The sequence below is a fragment of the Dasypus novemcinctus genome, chromosome 20 (genome assembly GCF_030445035.2).
Source record: "Dasypus novemcinctus isolate mDasNov1 chromosome 20, mDasNov1.1.hap2, whole genome shotgun sequence".
NCBI lineage: Eukaryota > Metazoa > Chordata > Mammalia > Cingulata > Dasypodidae > Dasypus > Dasypus novemcinctus.
This window is the reverse complement of record NC_080692.1, coordinates 18693386-18719406: the sequence shown is the minus strand read 5'-3', so window position 1 is coordinate 18719406 and position 26021 is coordinate 18693386. Positions and strand designations below refer to the sequence as shown.

The 26021-nt window shown below is 39.5% G+C and overlaps 1 protein-coding gene across 4 annotated transcripts in view; it reads left to right on the top strand.

Annotated features, from left to right (window-relative positions):
* The window catches only part of ADIPOR2 (adiponectin receptor 2), a 105478-nt gene that overhangs the window by 33704 nt on the left and 45753 nt on the right, over positions 1-26021 (top strand). For 3 of the 4 annotated variants that reach the window (XM_004457664.5, XM_058282511.2, XM_004457662.3), the window contains exon 2: positions 20477-20733. In XM_004457664.5, the coding sequence (XP_004457721.1) occupies positions 20563-20733 (171 nt within the window). In that variant the 5' untranslated portion in view covers positions 20477-20562. Of the gene's footprint in view, positions 1-1370; positions 1417-20476; positions 20734-26021 lie in introns of those variants that run through there. The other variant, XM_071210114.1, reaches the window with a different exon arrangement.

Below are 26021 nucleotides of genomic sequence, written 5' to 3'. Positions count from 1 at the left end.
AAATAACAATGCTTATATATTTCAATTGTTACCAAAAGTATAACAAACAAAAATTCAAAAATTCAGGAGAAACTTTACATTTGAAGAACCCTTGTGGGAGATCCTTGTCCCTGGATACCTTTAAGAATTGGTTGAGTGATTTTCATTTGGTAATATGAAGAATTTAACTATTTCAAAACCATTCATATGTATTTAGTTAAATTCCTTAAATTACTAAATGAAAGAAAATTTGGTATCAGTTGTGTAGATTTTATTTCCAACTTTTTCTAGTTCATTGTATGCTTTAAGCAGGAATGCTAAGGCTTCAGCCATCATATTTATTTTATTTTGAATTACTTTCAAACTTATGGGACAATTAGAAAATAATAAAAACACTACACAGAGAACTCCAACATTCCCCTAACACCCCTCCCCCTGTATTCCACCAAATTTAACATTTTGCCACATTTGCTGTATCACTCTCCCTACCTGCTTACCTTCCTGCCTATCTATCAGTCCATTTTCTGAACACTTAAAATAGAGTGTAGGTCATATATATCATGCTCCTTGGACATTTAATACTGCCATGTACATTGCCTAAGAACAAAGTTATTCACTTATATAACACCTTAAGTGAAGTTAAAAGTTAAAGAAATTTAACTTGATACAAGTTTATAGTCTATATTCCAATTTTTTTTCATATGTCCCAATAATTGAGCCTTTTTTCCTCCCTTGCTAGATCCCATCCATGATTATGTATTACACTTAATTGTCATGGTCTCTTTATTGCTTAAAGATTTTTACTGTGGAGACATAGATAATTTTTTAAAAAAAGATTTATTTATTTATTTAACACCCCCCCACCCCCCCTGGTTGTCTGTTCTCTGTGTCTACTTGCTGCTTCTTGTTTCTTTGTCCGCTTCTGTTGTCGTCAGCAGCACGGGAAGTGTGGGCGGCGCCATTCCTGGGCAGGCTGCGCTTTCTTTCGCGCTGGGCGGCTCTCCTTACGGGTGCACTCCTTGTGCGTGGGGCTCCCCTGTGCAGGGGACACCCCTGCGTGGCGCGGCACTCCTTGCGCGCATCAGCACTGCGCATGGGCCAGCTCCACACGGGTCAAGGAGGCCTGGGGTTTGAACCGCGGACCTCCCATGTGGTAGACGGACGCCCTAACCACTGGGCCAAGTCCGTTTCCCTGTACATGGGATTGAACCCAGGACCTCATACATGGTAAGCATGCACTCAGTCACTTGAACTACATCTGCTCCCCTAGGTGAAGTTTTAAAGAACCAAATCACAGCTCCTTCTTTACCCTACTCCACTATCTGATCCCATTTATTGTCTATTCTAGGCTCTTAATCTAGCGGTTCTCAAACTTTTTTGTTTCAGGGCCCCTGTACATGCTTAAACATTGAGGATCCCAGAGAGCTGCTTTTTTTGGTGAGACATACATATGAACACATACTTTTGCCATTTTAGGAAAAAAAACCTGAGAAATTAAAAAATGCATTAATTCATTTTAAATTAATGAGCCTATTACATGTTAAATGACATTTTAAAATAAGTAACTATATTTTCCACGATGAAAAAAATTAGTGAGAAACTTTGCAAATTTCTTCCATATCTGGGTTAATTTAAGATATCTGAATTTTTACATCCTCCTCTGCATTAAATCTGTTGTTAAAACATATACAGTAGCCTCTGAAAAACTCCATTGTGCACTTGTGAAAATTACTATGAAAATACTATTCATAGTAGGTTCTTTCAAGTACTAGATTCTTGAAAGGGTAATAGAGATTCTCAGGAGTCCCTGAACTACACTTTGGCATCTTAATCACTGACTAAAACTCCTGTCTTACCCTTTACTCTTTAAACCAAGTAAGGATATAGGGAATTGGCCTTTGCTTTATAATTGTTACCTGTTTTTTATGTGATTGCTCATCATCTTCACTAGTAGTTTTGCCAGTCAAGAGAGATTACTTTGTGCTTTTTAAACTTTGCATCTAGAGGAGACTATGGGTAGGTAGTATGAATGGAAAGACCACAGAGTATTTTATTGTTTCAACATTTTAATAAATTGTTGTTTAAGTAGTATGTTAGATCTGAGCCAAATCAGGTGAGCAAACATAATAATTTGAACAGGGAAAATAAATATAAAGAATTATTAACTAAAACAGAATTTGAATAATGAGGAGTTGCCTTTTAAGAGGCAAAGAGAATGCCAATGAATATAAGTATAGCAGATATAAGGCACAACCACTACCCCTAAGGCTAAGATACAGCACCCAAGGAAGATACCCTCCTATTCCCACACTAGCTGAGATCTAGATCTCAGAGATGGGACATAGCTGGGGCTGAGCAAAGGGCAGGGAAGTTGTTGTGGTGCTGGACTGGCAGAATTTGCTGAAAATCTAGCTTCTGGAACTTGCTGAAAATTCAGCTTCTGGTATGGGAAAAGCTTCAGGACCCTAAAGCACACCAGAATTAAGAAACAAAACCCTTTTCTGCTGTGTATCTCTGTTGTGCCCTCTACTGACAAAATTAACATTGTGGTACATGGCATGTAAATAAATATGGAAAATAAAGGGCCCAGATCATTTTCAACTATGCAGGCAAAAATGGAAGAATTTGGAATGGAGAGACATAGTCCATTCCTTTGACAACTCAGCTTCCATTTACACACATCAAATGGTGAGTAAGAAGGAATTTCAGATATGTTAATTTTTTGAAGGATGGTATGGGGACCCAGGACCCCCTAAGTTCTCTGCACGTAGCCGCCTGCATGGTCTAGATAAGTTAAAGGTTAACAACCCTCCCCAGTGGGGAGAGAATGATAGATGTGATTGTAAACTATAATCTTCCCAAAGCAGTAAAGGTCCTAAATAATTAATGAATGTGCTTATGAGATAAAAGAATGGCTTTCTTTAAGTATTGCCTTTATTTTGCTTGCCATATGCTTATCTTATTGCCTATATTGTCTTCGTGAGTTTATGTCTAGGACAGTGCCTCTCTTCACACCTCTCCTAGTTGTCCTAGGCATAACCACTGCTGTGGGAACTGGGGGTGGCAGTTTGCTAGACAGCATTTGCTAGATCGTGCCCATCAGCTTCTGGAGGATATAGCCTCTGGAGGTACCAGGCCTTTCTCATTCCCCTGGTTCATTATGTCATGGCCAGCCCCCTTTTTGGAGCTGTGTACCACCATTTTCTTTATCCTTTTAGTAGGACCATGTATCTTCAAAATTCTAACCTTAAGTTTATTTCTTCCAGTATCAGTGCTTTCCAGGGCAAGGTATTAGTCATCAGGAATTTCATCCTGTTTCAGCCAAGGTGCCGGACTGGACTTGCCTGCCTTCAACCTCAGTAGAATAGCCAGTTTCACACCTCGTCAGGCAGGGTTTTCTGCCTCTAACCAGCAGGAAGTAGCTATAGAAGAATAATTATCACCCTTCAGCTCCCCCTTAAGAATAAGGGTGTAAATACTATGAGGGGGTAATTGAGGCAGGTTAGTATAGGAAACTGGGAAGGTGGCTGATCAGAATAAACCCATGATAGCTGGGGCCCTATGTGTTCTACGTGGACTCTCCTTATGCCTAAACTAGTTTTTGAGGTTACTGTAGAAAACTCAGAATTTAGAAGGGGAAAATGTATGTATTGGGAGACTTCTCATAGGACTCCCCTACCTGGTACTTTGTTATCTACTATTGGAAATGTTGCTTGTGTACTGTTAGACCAGCATGATCTGCCCCTTATTGTTCCCCATAAACATCTTTCTTTTCACCTGGAGTGCCCTAGCCAGTACCTTTCTACAGTTGGCTTCAGGAGTAACTCATCCCCACAATCGGACCCACAAACCTGCCATCCTCGGGTGCTCCTCGCCTTCCTTGGACTGTCCCTCCTGCAAATTGGACGGTGTGGAACACCTTGCTGGCATGGCAGGATACGACCCATCGACAACTTTGGAACATGACCTTTTCATTTAATACTGAAATTCAGCTGCTGTCTTTCAGTGAGACTTGCAATATTTTTTTCCCTTATAAGGGAACAGGTGAATAAAACCAGTCCTGTATATAATGGTTTAGGATGATTAATAGCTGGGTCTGTCACCCTAGATTGCATCGCCTCTGTCTTCATTGAAAGAAAAGAGGGAATCTCTGATGTGGGGTGGTTACCCCCTGAGTTGTATAATTTTGCTCTCAAGGCTAGATAGAGAGTAAAGTGCACCCCCTGGTGGTTTTACCCATTGGCCGTTTTTGTGCCAGATGGTGCTGCAATTGTCACTGAAAAACACATAAGGCCAGTCACACTGCTCAAGCCCTTAATGACCCCAAAGTAGCAATTTCCTTACTAAACAAACTATCTAACTATGAAAGGTAGTTTTACAAAATAGGATGGCTTTAGATATTCTTACTATGTCACAAGGTGGGACCTGTACCTTCATTAATGGTCGGCGTTGTATATCAGTTTTTATAGGTCTAATAGCTTTTGGTGGAGGACTTCTGTATTCTCTTATCTTTTATACTGTTGCTTTGGAATGTGGGTGTAATGCTTTCCCTATGGTCAAGGTAGGCTGCTACATGGGGGTGGATTGTGGGGACCCAGCCCCCCTAAGTCCTCAGCATGTAGCTGCCTGCGTGACTTAAACATAAGTTAAAGGTTAATAATCCCCCCCACAGGGGAGAGAATGATAGATGTTATTGTAAACTATAATCTTCCCAAAGCAGTAAATGACCTTGGTAAACCTTGATAAACGTCCTTCACCACACCCTATGTGTATGCTCATGTGACCCTAGCAGGAACTCTCTTCTAATACCCTGTGGAATGTTCTTGTTCTGAAACTTTATATATCACTTCTTGTTTTTTCATCTCTTTGTGGAGCACTATCTTCATTCATTCTTTGATAGGCCGCCATCAGAGAATCTCTCCTGTTCATGAGTCCCAATAAAGCTTATGCTTGACTAAATGCCAGGTATGTTCTTTGTTTTTTTTTTTTTTTTTTAAAAAATAAAGATTTATTTATTTATTTAATTCCCCCCTCCCCCGGTTGTCTGTTCTCTGTGACTATTTGCTGCCTCTCGTTTCTTTGTCCGCTTCTTTTGTTGTCAGCGGCATGGGAAGTGTGGGCGGCGCCATTCCTGGGCAGGCTGCACTTTCTTTCGCGCTGGGCGGCTCTTCTCACGTGTGCACTCCTTGCGCGTGGGGCTCCCCTATGCCGGGGACACCCTTGCGTGGCAAGGCACTCCTTGCGCGGCACGGCACTCCTTGCGCGCATCAGCACTGCGCATGGCCAGCTCCACACGGGTCAAGGAGGCCCGGGGTTTGAACCGCGGACCTCCCATGTGGTAGACGGACGCCCTAACCACTGGGCCAAGTCCGTTTCCCGCCAGGTATGTTCTTTGATCCTGTGGCCACATCAACTCATGCCCTTCAGGAGATGGATTGGAGCCAGTATGCTTTGGAGGTATTTATGAAAGGTACAATGACATCTTCATTTTCTCTTTGGAGATAGTGTTTATGGAACTTGATAGAATGGAAATACCCTTTCCAGAGTAGAAGCCTTCAAACAGAGTTTGCTTTAGGGACCTAGGATTTTTCAAATTCCTTTGCATTTGGCAGTAAAAATTAACAGATAAATGTGTCGTATTTTAGATCTTCAATTACTTTAAAATTAAAGTTCTAAAAGCACTTCATTTTAAGTTGATTTGTTGAGCAGTGAGGTTATATTAGGTGGTTTACAGAAGTTATTTCAATTTCAAGGTCTCTTTATGTATTTGTTTCCTGTTTGCTGCTGTGACAAATGACGACTAAGTAAGTAGCTTAAAACAACATAGATTTATTGTCTGACAGTTTTGTAGGTCAGAGGTCCAACACAGGACTCATTGGGGCTAACAACAAGGTGCTGGCATAACTGAGTTCCTTTCTGAAGGCCCTAGAGTAGAATTCTTTCCTTGCCTTTTCCAGCTTCTACAGGCTGGCCTCCTCCATCTTCAAAGACAGCAAAATTGAAGCTCTCTGTGCCTTTCTTTTCTAATCACTTCTCTTTCTGATTCTAAAAACTCTTTGGCCTTCCTCTTCCACTTTTAAAAGGACTGCTGTGATTACATTGGACCCATTGGGATGCCTTGTTAATTGTGTCTATGTTTGGAAACCTTGAGATTTTCCTCTTATCTTAAAATGGAAGTGATAAAGTAAACTTGTAGCCTAATGGCAGTGTTGACAACTGCAGCCCACATCCTTTTGCCTGTTTTTGTATGGCCCACAAAGCTAAGATTGGCTCTTGCATTTTTATATAGTTGGGAGAAAGTTCAAAAGAATAATATGTCATGATGTGAAATTTATATAAAACTCAAATTTCATGTGTCAGTAAAGTTTTATTGAAGCACAACTATCCTCATTCATTCATTTTTTTTCTTTTAAAGATTTGTTTTTTATTGATTTCTCTTCTTCCCCCTCCCCCCTGCCAGTTGTCTGCTCTCTGTGTCCATTTGCTATATGTTCTTTGTCTGCTTGTATTCTTGTCAGCGACACCTGGAATCTGTGTCTCTTTTTGTTGCATCATCTTGCTGTGTCACCTCTCTGTGTGTGCAGCACCATTCCTGGGCAGGCTGCACTTTTTTCGTGCGGGGCAGCTCTCCTTATGGGGCACACTCCTTGCATGTGGGGGTCCCCTACGCGGGGGTCACCCCTGCATGGCACCGTACTCCTCGCGTGCATCAGCACTGTGCGTGGGCCAGCTCATCACATGGGTCAGAAGGCCCTGGGTTTGAACCTTGGACCTCCCATGTGGTGGGTGGACGCCCTATCCGTTGGGCCAAATCTGCTTCCCCTCATTCATTCTTATATTGCCTATAGCTGCTTTTGTAGTACAAAGGCCAAGTTGGGTAGTTGGTAACAGACACCATCTGTGGCTTGCCAAGCCTAAAATATTTACTATCTGACCCTTTTTAGAAAAAGTTTGCTGAGGCTTGCCATAGGGTACTTTGAGAACTGACTTCTTAAAGCTCTTCTCCCAAATTGCTTATCAGATGGTTAAAAATTAAATTATAAGTGGTCGCTATATAAAAGGCTATGATGTTATGTCAGCTACTGTGATAAACATTGATAGAATTTTCAGTTACTTCTGTAGGAAAATGCTAAAATAATGTTATTCTTTTGAAAACAAATTTCTAATGGAACCTTTATTCATTTATTCACTCAGCAAATCTTGAAGGCATACTCAATGACAAATTGTTCTAGATATATATGGTGAACAGTACAGACAAGGCTTGTCACTTAAGGAGCTGATGGTTTAGTAGACGATAGGCAATAAACAGCTAAGCAAATAGTATAATTTCAGAAAACGGTAAGTGCTATGAAGGAAATTGAATAATGTGAAACGATAGAGTTCAGTGGTATGGAAGGTGGAGGGAGGACATGGTGGTCTAGGTTTCTTGGAAGGGTGACCTTTGACCTGAAAACTAAATGATAAGGAATAGCTGTTTAGTCAGGAACCCAGGCCTGTTCCAGGTTCTGATGCTTCTATAAGGTTGGTATGGACAAGGATCAAAAGAATAGTGATTGAGCAGATTGGGGGACTTTATGAGTTGAGGTTGGAATGGTAGACAGGGACCAAATCACAAAGGGCCTTGTGGAGATTATGGTAAAGATTTTGGTTTTCCTTTGCATAAAGAAGAAAATTTACTAGAGGGAATTTATCGGGCAAGTAATAGCATAATTTATAAAGAGAGGACTGTGGGTATGAGTGGAGACAGGGAGGACAGTTAGGGGGTTATCAGTATTCTAAGTCAGAGATATTGGTGAGGAGCCGATGTGCCTCAGTGGTTGAGTGCTGGCTTCCCGCATACGAGTTCCTGGGGTCAGTCCCTGGCCCCAGTACCTGAAAAAAACAAAAGCAGAATGCAAACAGAGATATGGGTGACTTGACCTAAGATTGTACCAGGGAAGAGGAAAAGAAATGGAAAGATTTTGAAAGCTGTTTTGGAGATAAAATCTGTTTATTAAAGGATTGATTGGATATGGAGATTTGGGAAGAGGGAGGAATCTAGATTACTTTGGCAATCATGGTGTATAGTACAATCCACTGAGGCAGGTTAATGTAGAATGCTAGAACATCATGTGCTCGCTGCAGCAGTAAATTGCAGAATATAGATTCCGAATGGTAAAGAAAGCCGTCTATGCTTAAGTAGGAAAATGTAAGGAAACAATGCTATGGCTTAGTATGATGTCCAGCTGATAGGCTTGTAATTGCTAGAAAACCTGTAGGGAATTCATAGTTTGCCAGAAAGTGTGCCTTTGGGACACATAACCTGGTTGGAACTAAGAAGCCCCAGAGAGCATTATAAAATAATAAATGTCAGATTTGACAGAATAACTCTAATGATTTTTTTAGAACTAGAGTTCTTTATTGTAAGGTAAATTTTTTTTTTTTTTAATGTGGACTAGTCTTTGGTGAAAATGAGTTGTTTTTTTTTAAGATGAACTCAGTAGTTTTAGATTTGTCTTTTTAAAATTTGAAGTTTGTCTGCCAGGATTGGTTGTTGAACTCAATATGGGGTGTGAGATCTGGATCAGGTTTTGCTACCTTTTTCTGTGGGTAGATGTCTCCCTTGAAGCCTCAGGTCCTCCATCCATAAGACAGGCACCTAGTAGATGGCTACTTTTAAAAGACAGAAAGTTCTCAAATGCCAAGTAATTCTTGGTTCCAAATGGAATGTGTATGAGTAAGAGAAGTGTGATAGCTAGCAACATTTTTTACTTCAGGATTGTCAGGTTTTTTTTTCTTTGTAAAGAATTGGGAATTGAAAAGTTTAGTCATGTTACTTTCTTATTTAGGGAGATTATAGCAATCCTAAAATAATTTACAAAATATAGCTACTTGAGAACTGTATTTAAAGATTTGCCTGTGTAAGAAATTGTGTGTCAGTCCAGAATTTTATCAGGTGGCTTTGGCATGCTCAAATTCAGTAAAATTTATAACTCAAATATCCACACACTATTATTAATGAGTTACTTTGAACTGTTACAGTTCAAAATTAATCATTTAGAGTGATTTCTATCTGTGTATAAAGGTCTGGTTTAAGAGAGCTGTATGTAATGAATAGATTTTTTCCTGTACTGTATGTAAGACTAAAGTGATAAGATAATTTAAGTCCACTTTATTATATTGAAAAGGTGACTTTTGGGCTTGTCATTTCATGATCAGCCTTTCAAAAATTAAAAAAAAATCAGACTGTCATTGTTTATGTATGAGTGCTCCATCCAAGGGATAAGACCACAGGTCACATTTAACTCTTAAACTAATGTTGGGTCGAGGATGTAGGATAGTCTAGATCTAAAAATGCAGAAACGAATGCTTATTTCCATCTGTTTTACATGGCATGAAATGCTTAGAAATTCTTAAAAGGTGCTTCTGCTTAATATTTCTGGTAATAAAAGCTTATGTATTTTTAGTGCTTGGAACTATTTTCATTATTTGTCAAGATCTTGAAAAATTATTTTATGTTTAACTTGGAATAAATAACAAATACAATACAAAATCCAAAAACTGCTGAAGGATATATAGTAAAAAGTAAATCTGCTTCTTATGATTGTTCCCACTTACCAATTTCCTTCCTCATCTTCCTGGAATATTTTATACAACCATGCCAACTTGCCATTTTTACTTTAATCTATCTTGGAAATACATAAAATATTGGAAATACTTACTTTTAGCCACTCATACATATTAAGGAAACTCCTTAGCCCTTTGTTTACTATTTGAGTGCTACGTTTTATCTTAGGTTATTTGTTGCATCTGCTCTGTGGAAATTTTTTTTACTTTAAAATAGCCTTTTATGTGTTCTGAAGGGTTTTGCCTTGTAATCAGAAAATACTACAGATTATAAATTTTTTCCCCTATGGTTTCTTCTAGTTCTTTGATGCCTTTATTTTTCATGTTTACATCTTTGATCTGTGTATTTGGTGTAGAGTTTGAATTAGGGACCCAATTTTATTTTATTTTATTTTTTAAGGTGATTACTCAGTTATCCCTATGTCACTTACTGATCAAGCCATCTTTTTCTGCACTAAATATATATATATATTTGAGTCTATTTGTAGACCTTCTAGTTTATTTTGTTGGTCCATTAATGTACTTACCAGTATACATTTTTAATTGTTATAGCTTTCAAATGTCTTAATATTTGGTAGGACCACCTGCCCCTCCCCCCCCACCATTGCCTCAGTTATCTTTTTTAGAATTTTCTTGGCTGTTCTTGTTACTTTTACCTTAGGAACTTAGAAATCATTCTGTTGGGACGCGGCTGTGGCTCAATCAGTTGAGCTCCCATCTACCATATGGGAGGCCCTGGGTTCATGTCCTAGGGCCTCCTTGAGGAGACAGAAGCTGGCCTGTGCTCCGCAGAGAGCTGACGGCTCATGCCCCACGGAGAGCTGACGGCCCTTGTGCCGTGGAGAGTTGGCACAGCAAGATGACTCAACAAAAGGGAGATAAACAGATACAGAAAAAATGCACAGCAAATGGACACAGAGAAGAGACAGCAAAAGAAAAGGAACAAACCTCAAGGGGGGTGTGTGTAAATAGATAAATAAATAAATCTTTAAAATCTGTTTAAAAAATCAATTTGCTTAGTTCTAAAAACAATTTTTTTTAAAAATTGGGAATAGCATTAAATGCTCAGTTTAGGGAAAAATAATGTCTCATAGTTTTTGATTCTTTCAATCCAAAAACATGGTTTTGCCTTTCTATTTTTTGTGACCCTTGGTGGCATTTAAAAAAATTTTATTCTGTTACCATATATATATACAGTCTAACACTTCTCCTTTTAATCATATTCAGATATATATTTTAGTGCTGTTAGTTGTGTTCACAATGTTGTGCTACCATCACTACCATCCATTACCAAAACACCTTGGTAGCATTTTTTTAAATTGAATTTTTAATTGAAATAACTGTAGGTACACATACAGTTGTAAGGAATGATACAGAGAGATCCCATATACCTTTAACCAGCTTCTCCCAATTGCAACATCTTTCAGAACTGTAGTACAATATTACAACCAGGATATTGACATTGGTACGAACTACTAATCCTTTTCAGGTTTTCCCAGTTTACTTGCCATCAAAAGGGTTCCTTGTGTTGTCCTTTCATAACTCTTCCCCTACTTGTCCCTAACCCCCGACAGCCACTAATCTATTCCATTCCTAAAATTTTGTCATTTCAAAAATATTATATAAATGAAATCTTGGGATTGACTTTTTTCCCACTCACCTTTATTTTCAACTTGGAGATTTATCCAAGGTGTTGCATGTTAGTAGTTTACTTTTTATTGCTGAGTAGAATTCCATGATGTGGATTATCACAGTTTGTTTAACCGTTTACCTGTTGAAGGACATCTGGGCTGTTTGCTTTTTGGCTGATACAAATAAAGCTGCTGTGAACATTTCCATATAGGTTTTGTAAATGTAAGTTTTCATTTCTCTGGGAAAATGCCCAAAAATGTAATTGCTGGGTTGTATGGTAATTGCATGTTTAGTATGAGAAACTACCAAACTGTTTTCCTGTGTTGCTGTACCATTTTATGTTTCTACCAACAATGTATGAGTGATCCATTTTTTTTCTATCCTTGCCAGTGCTTATCATCACTATTTTTTATTTTAGCCATTCTGATTAGATGTGTGATGATATTTCATTGTAGTTTTTTTGTTTGCCTATTTGTTTTTTAAGGTTTTTTTCTTTTTCTTTTTTTTTTTTGAGGTACTAGGGGCCAGCCAGGGTTTGAACCTGGGACCTTGTATGTGGGAAGCCAGCACTCAACCACTGAGCCACATAGGCTTCCCTGAGTTAGTTTTTCATTTGTTTTGCTTGTTGTTTGTTTTATCAGGAGGAACCAGGAACTGAACCCAGGATTGCCCATGTGTGAGATGGGTGCTTAACTGCTTGAGCCACATTTGCTCCCTCATTGTGTTTTTTAAAAAATTTATTTATTTTTAAAAGATGCTTAGATTTCATGCATGTTGTATTAGTCAGCCAAAGGGGTGCTGATGGAAAATACTAGAAATTGGTTGGTTTTTATAAAGGGTATTTATTTGGGATAGGAGCTTACAGATATCAGACCATAAAGCGTAAGGTACTTCCCTCACCAAAGTCTATTGTAATGTGTTGGAGCAAGATGGCTGCTGATGGCTGTGAGGGTTCAGGCTTCCTAGGTTCCTACATTCCTGGGGCTTGCTTTTCTCTGGGTTTAAGGTTCCTTTCTTCCTGGGGCTGGCTTCTCTTTCCTCTGTGAGGTTACTTCCCAGGGCTCCTGTTTAAGTCTTCAGCATCAAACTCCAACATCAAAACTCTAACATCAGAAACCCCTCAACTCTGTTCTTTGTCATGCCTTTTATCTGTGAGTCCCCACCCATGAAGGGGTAGGGACTCAGTGCCCTAATCATAACTCAGTCATGCCCAGGTACAGATCAGATTACAAGCATATTCCAATATCTATTTTTGGAATTCATAACCATCTCAGACTGCTAAACATATTACACAAAAAACATTGGCGATTCCCATGTGCCCTGCTCTCTACCCTTCCCACATTTTCCCACATTAACAACATCCTTCATTAGTGTGGTACATTTGTTACAGTTGATGAACAATTTTGGAACATTGCCACTAAGCACGAATATAGTTTACGTTGTAGTTTATACTCTTCTGCACAATTTTGTAGATTATGGCAAGATATATCATGGCTTGTATCTGTTGTTTGCAGTGTCATTCAGGACAATTTCCAAGTCCCAAAAATGCCCCCATATTACACCTGTTTTTCCCTCTCCCTTCAGAACCTTCAGTGACCACTGCCTCCACATCAGTGATATTAGTTCTTCCATTGCTAGAATCACAATAAGTCTATAGTGGAATACCAGTAAATCAATTTTAGTTCATAGTTCATTCCTCAATCCTGAGGATTCTGGGATGGTGATGTCCATTCCACCTCTAATTGAGAGGGGACTTCAGTCCCATAGGGCAGATGGATGGGACTATCCTGCTTGTAGTTGTAGACTCTCTCTGTTCCTTGGTATGGTGGTTGTCCTTTATCGTCTCCTTGTTAATTGTCCTGGCTGAGTCCAGTGAACTGCAGAGTAGGTGTTAAAACTCTGTTGAGATTCAGAGCCCAGCTGGCACATGGACAGCTCAAAGATTTAAATTTCTTGGATGTGCACCTCTCAACTCTAGTACTGTTTATAGGTTTAAATAGAAGGGGCACAAGAGCCATGTATAGGGAAACCACAGCTGAGTCCAACTCTGTTACACTGGGGGGTATAAATGCCAAAGTAGGTCCCACTGGCAGGGTACCACTCCTGAGCTGTCTGCTCTGCCTATAATGTCTGGATGTCTCCAGAGCCGTCGGGAGCCCTGCTTTTTGAGGTAGCGTTTACTTTGGCAGTCAATAAGATCCTGCTGAGACCTGCATAAGTATAACCTCTGTGATGACCTCCTGACTCTTAGGCATATGAACTAATTTTTCTTTTTCCCCTTTTGGTCAGGGTCTTTTTCCAATTGCATTGCTAGTTGGTGCTTGGTAGAATCCCTTGGTGCCAGGGAGGCTCATCTCCAGGAGTCCTGTCCCACGCTGGGGGGAGGATAATGCATTTATATGCTGAGTTCAGCTTAGAGAGAGGCCACATTTGAGCAACAAGGGGACTCTAAGGAGGTAACTCTTAGGTGCCTTATAATACTAGTCTAAGTTTCAATTTCAAAAGTAAAGTTTCATAAGTATAGTCATCAGTATCAAGGGCTCATCAATGGACCATCCTCCTTCACTAGTCACTGCTCCTCTACTGTTGAGTTTTTAGAGTTCTTTATGTAATTTAGATACTTGTCCTTTGTTGGATATGTGGTTTGCAGATAGTTTCTCACTCTGTAATTTGTCTTTTTGACCTTTTAACAGGGCCTTTCACAGAGCACAAGTTTCTAATTTTGATGAAGTCCCAATTTATCATTTTTTCCTATTGTAGATTGTGCTTTTGGTGTCAAGTCCAAGAAACTCTTTGCCTAACCTTAGATTCTGAAGATTGTTTTTGTTTTTTTTAATAGAACTTTTATAATTTTCCATTTTACTTAAGTCCAGGATCCATTTTGGGTTGATTTTTGTTTAAGATGTGAGATTTAGGTTAAAGTTCATTTATTTGCCTATGGTTATTCAGTTGTTCCAGGACCATTTATTGAAAAGGCTGTGGGGAGCATCGTATAGCTCAGTGGCTGAGTGCCTGCTTACCATGTATAAGGTCCCAGGTTCAATCCCCAGTACCTCCTAAAAAGAAAAAAATAAAATAAATTCTCCATTTAAAAAAAAAAAAAAAAGAAGGCTGTCTTTCCCCCATGGAATAGCTTTTGTACCTTTTTTAAAAAAATCACCTGAGCATATTTGTGAGTCTGTTTCTGGGTTCTGTATTCTGTCCCATCAATCTGTGGGTTTTTTCCTTTCCCAATGCCATGCTGTCCTGACTACTGAAACTGTATAGTAGGCCTTCATATCAGGTAAAAGGATTCTTCCCACTTTATTCTTCTTAAGTAAAATGGTTTTAGCTATGCTATGGCCTGTGCCTTTCCATATAAATTTTGGAATAAATTTGTCTATGTTTATGAAAATTCTTGCTGAGGGAAGTGGTTGTGGCTCAACTGATAGAGCGTCCACCTATCATGGAGGGTCCAGGGTTTGTAACCCAGGGCCTCCAGACCTGTGTGATGAGCTGGCTCACGTGCAGTGCTGCTGCATCCAAGGAGTACCCTGCCACGCAGGGGTGTCCCCATATAGGGGTGCCTCACGCACAAGGAGTGGGCCCTGCAAGGAGAACCACCCTGCGTGAAAAAAAGCACATCCGCCCAGGAGTGGCACTGCACACACGGAGAGCTGATGCAGCAAGATGATGCGACAAAAAAAGCAATACAGTTTCCTGGTGCTGCATGACAAGAATGCAAGCAGACACAGAAGAACATACGGCGAATGGACACAGATCAGACAACGGGGGGAAAGGGAAGAGAAATAAATAAAATAAATCTTAAGGGAAACGGACTTGGCCCAGTGGTTAGGGCGTCCGTCTACCACATGGGAGGTCCGTGGTTCAAACCCCGGGCCTCCTTGACCCGTGTGGAGCTGGCCCATGTGCAGTTGGCCCATGTGCAGTGCTGATGCGCGCAAGGAGTGCCCTGCCACACAGGGGTGTCCCGCGCGTAGGGGAGTCCCACGCGCAAGGAGTGCACCCCAGAAGGAGAGCCGCCCAGTGCTAAAGAAAGTGCAGCCTACCCAGGAATGGCGCCGCCCACACTTCCCGTGCCGCTGACGACAACAGAAGCGGACAAAGAAACACGACGGAGCAAATGGACACAGAGAACAGACAACCGGGGGAGGGGGGGATTAAATAAATAAATAAATCTTTAGAAAATAAAAAATAAAAATCTTAAAAAATAAAAAATTCTTGCTGCCCTGCAGTTTTGATAGGAATTGCATGAATTTGGGTAGAATTGTCATCTTTACTGAGTTCTGATCCATGAGCATGGTATGTTACTATTTATTTAGATCTTTTAATTTTATATTCTACATGTTGTTAGTATGTAGAGATGTAATGGATTTTTAAAAAACTTTGTTGTGGCAAAATATGTATAACAAAATTTGCACTTTTAACTATGTTAGGTATATAGTTCAGTTATATTAATTACATTAACATTTTAGAACTGTATCTAGTTCTAAAACTCTTTCATTGCATCAAACAGAAATACTGTACCCATTAAGCAATAATTCTCATTCTTTTCTCCTCCAAGTCCTGGTCACCACAGTCCTTACCTTCGTGGAATTAGGGTCTAATGGGGGATGAAAGCTTTAATGATAGAGAAGTGACAAAATGCCAGAAAGGAAAAGTAGACAGTGCTAGGAGGTAATATTAAATGATCTAATTTTAGTTTGGTGGGATGGTTAGCATGATATCTTTAAATGAGGAATGGTGTAACATGAGCCAGGTCAGAGAGGAGGTCGGTTAATGAAGTAAAAAACAGATTTAGGCAGAGAGAAAAGCATAGACAGAGGGCCTATCATCAGAAGAGGCATGGTGCAGTGGAAAAATGTTTCCCATGACTTTGTAAAATTGGAATGATATAAAAATGTATAGAGAACAACAGTGTGCTGACATCCAGTCCCTAAACCAGGAATTCTTCACCAGGGGTCCACGAGCTTGAATTGAAAATTCAAAAAACTGTTATTTTGGGGGGACCTGTTGGTGCAGGTGAGATATATTCATTAAATAATACACAGTATAGTGTGGACTTAGTAAGGGGTCCATGGCAAAATAAAGGTTAAGAACCCCTGCTCTAGACCTTGCCCTCCAGACCTTTCTTTATGCATAAATACCAGTGTATAGATAGATAATGTTATATAAGTGGGACCACCAAATTCGATGGCATTTTAAAACATTTTTTTTATTGTGGTAAAGTATACATTACATAAAATTTACCATTTTAACCATTTTTAAGTGTTCAATACAGTAGCATTAATTATATCCACAGTATTGTGCAGCTGTCACCACTGTCTACTTCCAAAACTTTTATCACCCCTAACAGAAATCCTGTACCCATTAACAATAACTCCCCATTCCTCTTTCCCTTCCCACCCTTGGTAATCTTTAATGTATTTTATAAATGTACTTATTCTAGCTATTTCATGTAAATGGAATCATACAATACTTGTCCTTTCGTCTCTGGCTTACTTCACTCAACATAATGTTTTTAGAGTTCATTTTGTAGAATGTATCAAAACTTCACTCCTTTTCATCTGAATTATATTCTAGTTTTTGGATATATCACATTTTATCAATGTCATTAATTGATGGACACTTTGGATGTTTCCACCTTTTGGCTATTGTGAATAATGCTACTATGAACATTGGTGCATAAGTATCTGTTTGAGTTGCTGTTCAGTTTTTGGGAGTATATACCTAGAAGTGTAATTGTCAAACTTTTCTACAGTGACTGCACCATTTTATATTCCTATCAGCAATTCAGTAGGGTTCCAATTTCTCCACATCTTCACCAAAACTTATTTTCCTTCTTTTGGTAGTAGCCAATCTAGTGAGTATGAAGGGGTATCTCATTGTGGTTTAGAAATGTGATTGATTTTTGTGTATTGATCTTGTTTTCTGTGACCCTGCTGAGTAGCTTATTACTTCTTGGAGGGGTGTTTTTTTCTTTTTTTTTTGGTAGCTCCTCGTATTTTAAGGTTTGTTTTTATAGTTTTACCTTTCTTGTTATAATTTTTTTACTTCATTTTTTCTTCCTGTTTAACTGTAACCTACAGAAAAAAGTTAAATGGGGATGCTAAAGGACAGTTTTGTTTCTGACTTTAACCTTAGTCTTAGACTTTGCTTTTGATTTTAAGGCATTGGATCCTAGTAGAATGCATTTCATCATTAGGTAGAATGCAAGTAAAGTAAAATATGTAGAAAATTTCAGTGCTCCAAGAATAGGCTGTTCTGCTTTGTTAAATCTTTGGGAATCTGAAGGATTGACATAAATTCTTTTCTTCTAACAATTTCATGGTTGTAACTGGAAAATATATTGGTAGGCCTTTCTGCTTTTGTATATGTAGGGTAGTGAATATAATTAAATTTCCTTGAAGATATTATAGTGCCTTATTTTCTTCAGCCTTATTTTATTGTACATGTGAATTTAGAAAACATTGTTGAATGTATGTTGATTTCACGACTCTCCTGGGAATTGATTAATCCTTTAAAAAAATTGGGAGGACTTATTTTCTTGTCCTTTATTTTCTTTTTCTGAGTTGAGGGTTAAACAATTCTAAAGGAGCATTCCATTTATATTCTAATAAATGAGCAACACTCTTCTACATAAAGCTAGTTCCTGCTTAATGTCATGGTTTTTTTTTTAAGATTTATTTTTATTTTATTTAATTCCCCTCCCCTCCCCCGGTTGTTTTCTGTGTCTCCTTGCTGCGTCTTGTTTCTCTGTCCGCTTCTGTTGTCGTCAGTCCGCTTCTGTTGTCGTCAGCGGCACGGGAAGTGTGGGCGGCGCCATTCCTCGGCAGGCTGCTCCCTCCTTCGCGCCGGGCGGCTCTCCCCATGGGTGCACTCCTTGCGCGTGGGGCTCCCCCACGCGGGGGACACCCTGCGTGGCACGGCACTCCTTGCGCGCATCAGCACTGCGCATGGGCCAGCTCCACACGGGTCAAGGAGGCCCGGGGCTTGAACCGTGGGCCTCCCATGTGGTAGACGGACGCCCTAACCACTGGGCCAAAGTCCGTTTCCCTTAATGTCATGTTTTAAGGATACTTTCCAGAAAACTATTCTACTTGCTACAGTTTGAGAATAAAGATCCTGATTCCTTAGTTTATTTACCTTGTAAAACAAGTGACTTTAGAGTTCAAGTTATCTCTGTTCCCCGCCCATCTTGATTTTGTTGGTTAGTATAAAGCCCATGAACTTCATGAGGGCCAGGATGATCATCTATGGGTATAAATGTCAGCTGCTCCTCTTGGTAGCTGTAGATGACATTGGATGAGTTTACCAAATCTTTGAGACTCAGTTTCCTCACCTGTAAATTGAGGGACAGTAGTATTTCAGAAGGTGATTTTTAAGGATTATGTGAGGTACTTACATGGAGATTGTCTAATACAGAATTTAAAACATTATTAATCCTCTTTAAAAAAAATCCTTGGAACTACACTATACAAACAGTGAATCCTAAGTTAAACCAAGAACTTTAAATAATAGTACAGTTATTAAGATGTGCTGTCTTCAATTGTAACCATTGTTCCACACCAATGCAAGGTGTAGGTGGTGGGGTGGTATTTTAGACATGATTGTACTCTAAACGCACAACTTCTCTATTCTCTAATTAAAAGCATAAAAATAAAAAAAAACATACTCAACCCTCAATAAAATGTTAGCCACCTTTTCCCTGAAACAAAATGAAATGGAGGTTTTGAAAATTAAGCAGAAAATAAATAGCGTTGTGTCCTCTTCCAGAACTGGAGTCTTGATAGCGGAGTAATATAATATGCTTACTTAGGCCATTAAGTGATCGCATATGCCCAGGTTTGTTATCCTTAAAGGTTTGTATTTGTTCTTGCTGCATAAATTTTGAAAGCCCTTAGAGAAATCAACAGTTGGTTAACATTTTGGTAGTCTGTGTTTCAATATATATGAGTACTGAATACACCTCTTTTTTAAATAATGATACCTAGGCCCTCCCACTCTTGTCCCACTCCTCCCTTCCCCTTTTATGAATCCTGAACACCTGTGGGATTTAAGATCATGGCGTGTATGTTGGTCTCTTTCTGTTTTGGTATTTCTGGTCAGAATGGCTGTGACAGCCACCTTATTCGGGTGTGCGATTAAATGTCTAAAATAAGCTTGTGCACTCTGATTTAAGAGGAGAGTGCTAAAGACTTGGAAGAACTAGGAAACTTACTGCAGTTGTTTGGAGAGATTTCGATGGATTCTGAAAATGTTTTTACCACTCAAGAACATTTAAATATCATCCATCAACTAGTCATTAAAGATTTATGTGCATAGCACTTTCTGGAAATGTAGAGGGATATGAAAGGAGTACACTCTGGTCCTAAGTTTCTTGCCTTCCAGGGTAGCCTAGTTAGAGTTCAAAACAACTTAAAAATGTCAAAATGTCAGACATTAGGCGTCAATATTACATGCTGTATAAATTCACAGACTTTTTTCTACTTACTTTGTGAAAGTATAATGAAACATATATATAAATTTGCAGATTGGTAAATCAGGAGAAATGTTTGAGATGCAACAGAATTAGATGTCTTCTGTTTTCTGTTTTGTGTTTCGTTTAGTGGGGTAGGGGAAAAGTAGGAGCCAAAGAATGTTGAAATGAAACAGGAATCTGGAATGGATCTCAAGATAATTGTGTGAATTAGCTGTCTTCCCTGAGTTTTGATTTCTTCACCTGGGAAGTAGAATTAAAAATACTTTCTCTTTAGTGTCATTGTGATGATTGTGAGATTGGTTTGCAGAAACCAGCTAAAATGCATAAAACTCAGGTATATTATTTCTGTAGTTACTTTTAATTGAAAAAGTGATGGGGTATATGGTAAAAAATGCAAGCAGTACAAAATGGAAAGTATATTGTCTTTTCACTTTGGACCCTAGGTTCTTCCCACTGTACTTCTATACCAAGAGGACAGTTCTGAATATTTTCTGATAATTAATTCTTTGTTACCTATACATTATATATGATTAAATAGATTTATAATATAAATGGGAACAGATTGTGCATATTGTATTGCATTCTGCTTTTTTCATTTAATACTCGATTTTGGCAATCTTTCCTGTCAGCAAATATAGGTTTTTAAAATAGTCTTTTATTATTCTTAAAGAGGTAGAGTTTGAATGAATACTAATTAATAGAACCAGTGTCTTCCCCCAGCACTCTTTTAATGCATTTTATTTAAAATCTATTTATTCAACGCTTTCCTCTCCTTAGAGTCAACTCAGCATCCTGAAAGTCTGTTCTCCCAAGAAGAAGGGACAAGAAGAAAGACCTCTTTGTAAGAAAGGCTTGTGTATCCCATGAACGAGACAGCAGAAAACCGATTGGGGTGCAGCAGGACTCCAGAGCCAGATATAAGGCTCAGAAAAGGGCACCAACTTGATGCTACAAAGAAGGTTGATGATGGCAACCACCAAGGAGATTTGGAGCCCATTTTAGAGGAATATGTTCCTTCTTCCCATCATCAAAAAGTAAGTTAAGAGGGGAGGATGGTAAATAAAAATTGATGGGGATGTGGCTGGAGGAAAGATATAAATTTTTAAGAATGTGTGGGGATGTTGCTGGAGAAAGGTGGCAGTGTGAAGAACCCTGAGCACATTTGTAATTTTTTTGTTAAAGAAAACTTGAAGTTTCTTATTCTTAGATTAGCTCTGGTATTATCTGATTTCATATTGCTCCTTTCTGTTAACACCTGAAATCATATTTAATGTTTTATCTTGTTTGAGGGGAAAGAAATGAAAGGTTTTTGTAGTTATAATCCTGTAACTTCTCTTAATTTGTCCATGTGTCAGTTATGATATCAGTGTTACTTTTGGGAGAAATTCTAATTGCATCCTGTAACTTCTTCTCTACATGGTTTATCTCCAGTGCACACTTTGGGTGTCAGTGTAATTGTGGGAACAGAAGGCAAATTTTAACCTTTACTTTCATTTCCTGGAGGAAAGAACAGCTTTTAAATTGAGTAACAGTTCCTAGAGGGCAAATGTATAAATATCTTGAAAAGCATCAGAAATTGTTGTTGCAAAAATTTTGCTGTGTGGTTTGGAATCTTTGTATTAGATAGCATGCATCCTGTGTTGTGGCTTTAATACAGTGTTTCTGAAAACTGAGTTTTATTCATTAGTGGGTTGTGAAGTTAATTTTGTGTATTACAGTCAGTATTAAAAATATTACGGGAAACGGACTTTGGCCCAGTGGTTAGGGCGTCTGTCTACCATATGGGAGGTCCGCGGTTCAAACCCCGGGCCTCCTTGACCCGTGTGGAGCTGGCCATGCGCAGTGCTGATGCGCACAAGGAGTGCCGTGCCACGCAAGGGTGTCCCCCGCGTGGGGGAGCCCCACGCGCAAGGAGTGCGCCCGTGAGGAAAGCCGCCCAGCGTGAAAAGAAAGAGCAGCCTGCCCAGGAATGGCGCCGCCCACACTTCCCGTGCGGCTGACGACAACAGAAGCGGACAAAGAAACAAGACGCAGCAAATAGACACCAAGAACAGACAACCAGGGGAGGGGGGGAAATTAAATAAATAAATAAATCTTTAAAAAAAAAAAAAAAAAAAATTAAACGTCTGAATAGAATAAAAGATTGAGGTGCACCTATATAGTAGGTAATATACATTTAACCTATTATGTTATTTGATGAAGCTCATTTTATTTCGATATATATGTATTTGAATAATATATAAAGTGCATTTCTAACTTTGGGTTGTGGATTTTGCAAGAGCATTGTTTTATTACAGGCTATTGTGGCAAGCAGGAAGTTTAATGTTATTTCTTTTATTCTTGGTAACACTTCATAAGGCCAGCCTTACATCTTTGACTAGATTGTGCTACAGTGAAAGAAGATTATTTGCGTGTATGTGTGTGCATGCACACACACACTCACATAAAATACACTCAGAGGGCAGATTGGTAGCTTACCAGATTTAAAAAATACTATTTGCCTATAAGAAATACAGTGTAATTTGGTCCCTCAACCAGCATTACTCTTTAGAAAGAATTTTAAAAGATACCTGGAACAAGAACTTCCTTCCACTCTTAAGACTTTACTTTTTTTTTTTCTTTTACAGTATAGTATATTAGCAGGCTAATTAGGCTAAGGTAAGCTGAGTTTCCCTCAGTGGGCTACAAGGGTCTAAGCAATTGTTAGGCAGTTACTCTTCAACTAAAAGAGAAATACCACTAGTTTTGAATTAGTGACTGGGGATGATCTTAAAAGAAGTGGAAATATGTAATACATAGTATAGGAAGACAGTTGACCAGGATACTGAGTGTTGTCAGAAGACCTATGCTCTAGCCTTGTAAAATAGGCAAGTTATTTAATTTCCCTGAATTTGCTTTTGTAATATGTAATATGAGGACAATATATACCCTCTTTGTTTTTTTCTAGTTGTGATAGGATTCTACGTTTTTATCAATTTCTTCATATCAAGAAGTATTCTCAAGGGTTTTCAGAATGCACACACTGAACTATTCTGAAATATACTCATATCCAATTTAAAGAACTAATGGTGATAAATTCCCCTGACGTTTTCTGGAGGGGGCTGTGAATGTTATTTAAAATCTGATTGAGACAGCCAGCAAGTTGGCAGCCTAGTAAAGAGCTCCCAGAGTCAGATCATGCAACAAGGCAGTTAGTAATCACCCAGTGATTACTGGTAGATACCCAGGTATCTAAAGCACCTGTTTGGGGACCCCAGTAGACCAGAAGAATATCCTGTAACATCCTTGAAAGAATGGAAGGAGGAGACTGCTCATCTGCAGAGAAGATTCATAAGTAGAGCACTCCACGCCCTGGAGGCCAGTGCCCATCCTCCACTGATGGCACAAGTCCCCTCAGGAGCTATATTCCACAGCTGGAATTGGAAGCTCCACTTCTGAAAAATGGGAGAGGAAGAGAGGGCTGGGCACCAACTTCAGCTACTAATTAGTAAATTCAGTGGGCTAAAGTATAATCCTAAGAACAGCTAGAATTTGAACCTGTCCAAGTCAGAAAGAGGCCAGTAGCCATTGTTTTAACTCTGCCCCCAGCACAAGGGGAAGCAGGGCTGATTGAAAATCATGGTGCTGGTAGGGACAGGCTTCTTTCCATCCAGACCAGATCCAATTGCAGCTCTAGCATAAGCCCCAGCCCCTTCTCTGACAGGGTGGAAGCTGGAGGGACCTGCGCCAGGCTCTCTGGGATAATATAGCTATGGAGGCCGGTGATCATCCTACTTTGGTAGCACAAGCCACCTCAGGAGCTAATCCTTATCCTGTGGCTAGAATTGGAAGCTCCATTTCCCAAAACCAGGGGATGAAGAGATGGTTGGCCACCGATTTCAACTACTTATTAGTAATAGTAAATTCGAATGGCTAAAGTATAACCCTAAGAACAACTGAAGTTTGAACCCATCCAAGTTGGAAAGAGGCTGGTAGCTGCCATTTTGACTTCACCCCCATCATGAGGGGTAGACTTTCTAAAGTCACAGTGACAGTAGAGACCGGTTTCTTTCAACCAGATTAGCCTGCAGCCCTAGCCTAGGCTTCAGCCCCACCTCTAGCAGGGAGGAAGCTGGTGGGCTCTGCTCCAGCCTCTCTATGTAACTACAGGTACATTCAGCTCACACAGACTGAATGGTCAGAAGTATGCCAGGGCAACTGCAGTCATTTTGGCCCCACAAGGCATAGATTGCTGCCCACATTTGCAGCTCCATCCCCTCCCCAGGCAGGGGAGAAAGGGGTGTGAAGCTTCATCAGTCTTTCTGGGCAACTACAGTATAGGCCTGTACAACTTGAATTGTTACACATATCTGTGGCTCTGTCCCTGGCAAAGGAGAAAGTTGGGAGAAGCTTCCTCAGTCCTTGGGGGAATGAGGGCAGCTTGAGGCTCCACAGCTTACAGCACCAACTATATTCTTGGCTCCTACTATACATCCAGCAAAGGAGAAAGGACAAGAAAACCCTAAACTAAAGAGAGAAACTGCACACAAAATAAATCCGTCTAGTAAGCCAGATGCCAAGATGCCAACCAAAAAATTACAGTCCACACACACCAAGAAACCGGAAGATATGGCTCAGTTAAAGGAACAAAATAAGCCCCCAGATGACATAAAAGAGTTGAGACAACTAATCATAGGTGTTCAAACAAATCTTCTTAATAAATTCAATGAGATGGCTAAAGAGATTAAGAATATTAAGAAGGCATTGGGTGAACACAAAGAAGAATTTGAAAGTATACATGGAAAAATAGCAGATCTTATGGGAATAAAAGGCACACTAATGAAATAAAAACTACACTGGAATCATATAATAGCAGATTTGAGGAGGCAAAAGAAGGGATTGGTGAACTTGTAGAAATGGCCTCTGAAAGTGAATGTACAAAAGAACAGGTGAAGAAAAGAATGGAAGAAATTGAACAAGGTCTCAGGGAACTAAACAGAAACAAGAATTGTGCAAATATGTGTCATGGATGTCCCACAAGGATAAGAGAAAGGAAAAGGAACAGAAGGAATATTTGAAGAAATAATGGTAGAAAATTTCCCAACCCTATTGAAGGACATAGATATCCATGTCCAAGAAGCACAACGTACTCCCATCTGAATAAATCCGAATAGACCATTTCTGAGACACAGAGTATCTCAATGCCAATGCCAATGTCAAATGCCAAGAACAAAGAGAATTCTGAGAGCAGCAAGAGAAAAGCAATGCATAACATGAAAGGGATACCCAATAAGATTAAGTGCCAATTTCTCATTAGAAACCTTGGAGGCAAGAAGACAGTGGAATGATGTATTTAAGATACTGCAAGAGAAAAACTTCCAACCAAGAGTCTTCTATCTGCCAAGGTTGTCTTTGAAAAATGAGGGCGAGATTAGAATATTTACAGATAAACAGAAACTGAGAGAGTTTCTAACCAAGAGACTGGCTTCGCATGAAATACTAAAGTGTGCTAGAGCTTGAAAAGGAAAGACAGGAGAAAGAGGCCTGGAAGAGAGTCTAAAAATGAAAATTATATCAATAAAGGTAGCTAAAAGTGTCAAAAAGGGTGAAAATAAGAAATGACAGTGAAAACCCAAATATTCAGAATAAACTTAATCAAAAATGATGTAAAGCACTTGTATTCAGAAAATTATAAGTCATTGTTGAAAGAAATTTAAAAAAGGCCTAGGGAATCAGATTTGGCTCAACGGATAGAGCGTCCGCCTACCATATGGGAGGTCCAGAGTTCGAACCCAGGGTCTCCTTACCTGTATGGTGAGCTGGCCCATGCGCAGTGCTGATGTGCACAAGGAGTGCTGTGCTATGCAGGGGTTTCCCCCTCGGAGGGGAGCCCCATGTGCAAGGAGTGTGCCCTGCAAGGAGAGCCACCCTGCCGCACACACGGAGAGCTGACGCAGCAAAATGACACAACCAAGAGAGACACAGATTCCCGGTGCCGCTGACAAGAATGCCAGCAGACACAGAGGAACACACAGCAAATGGACAGAGAGAGCAGACCACTGGGGGTGGAGGTTGGGGTGGGGAATGGGAGAGAAATAAACAAACAGAGGCCTAAATACATTGGAAGAACATTCTATGTTCATGGATTGGAAGACTAAATATTATTAAGATGTCAGTTCTATTCTAATTGATACAAAGATTCAATGCAATCCTAATAAAAATTCCACAGCATTTTAAAAATAAATGGAAAACACACTTATCAAATTTATTTGGAAGTATAAGTAGTCCTGAATAGCCTTAAAAAGGAAACCTCCATTATGAAACCGCAGTAAGAGAACGCGGT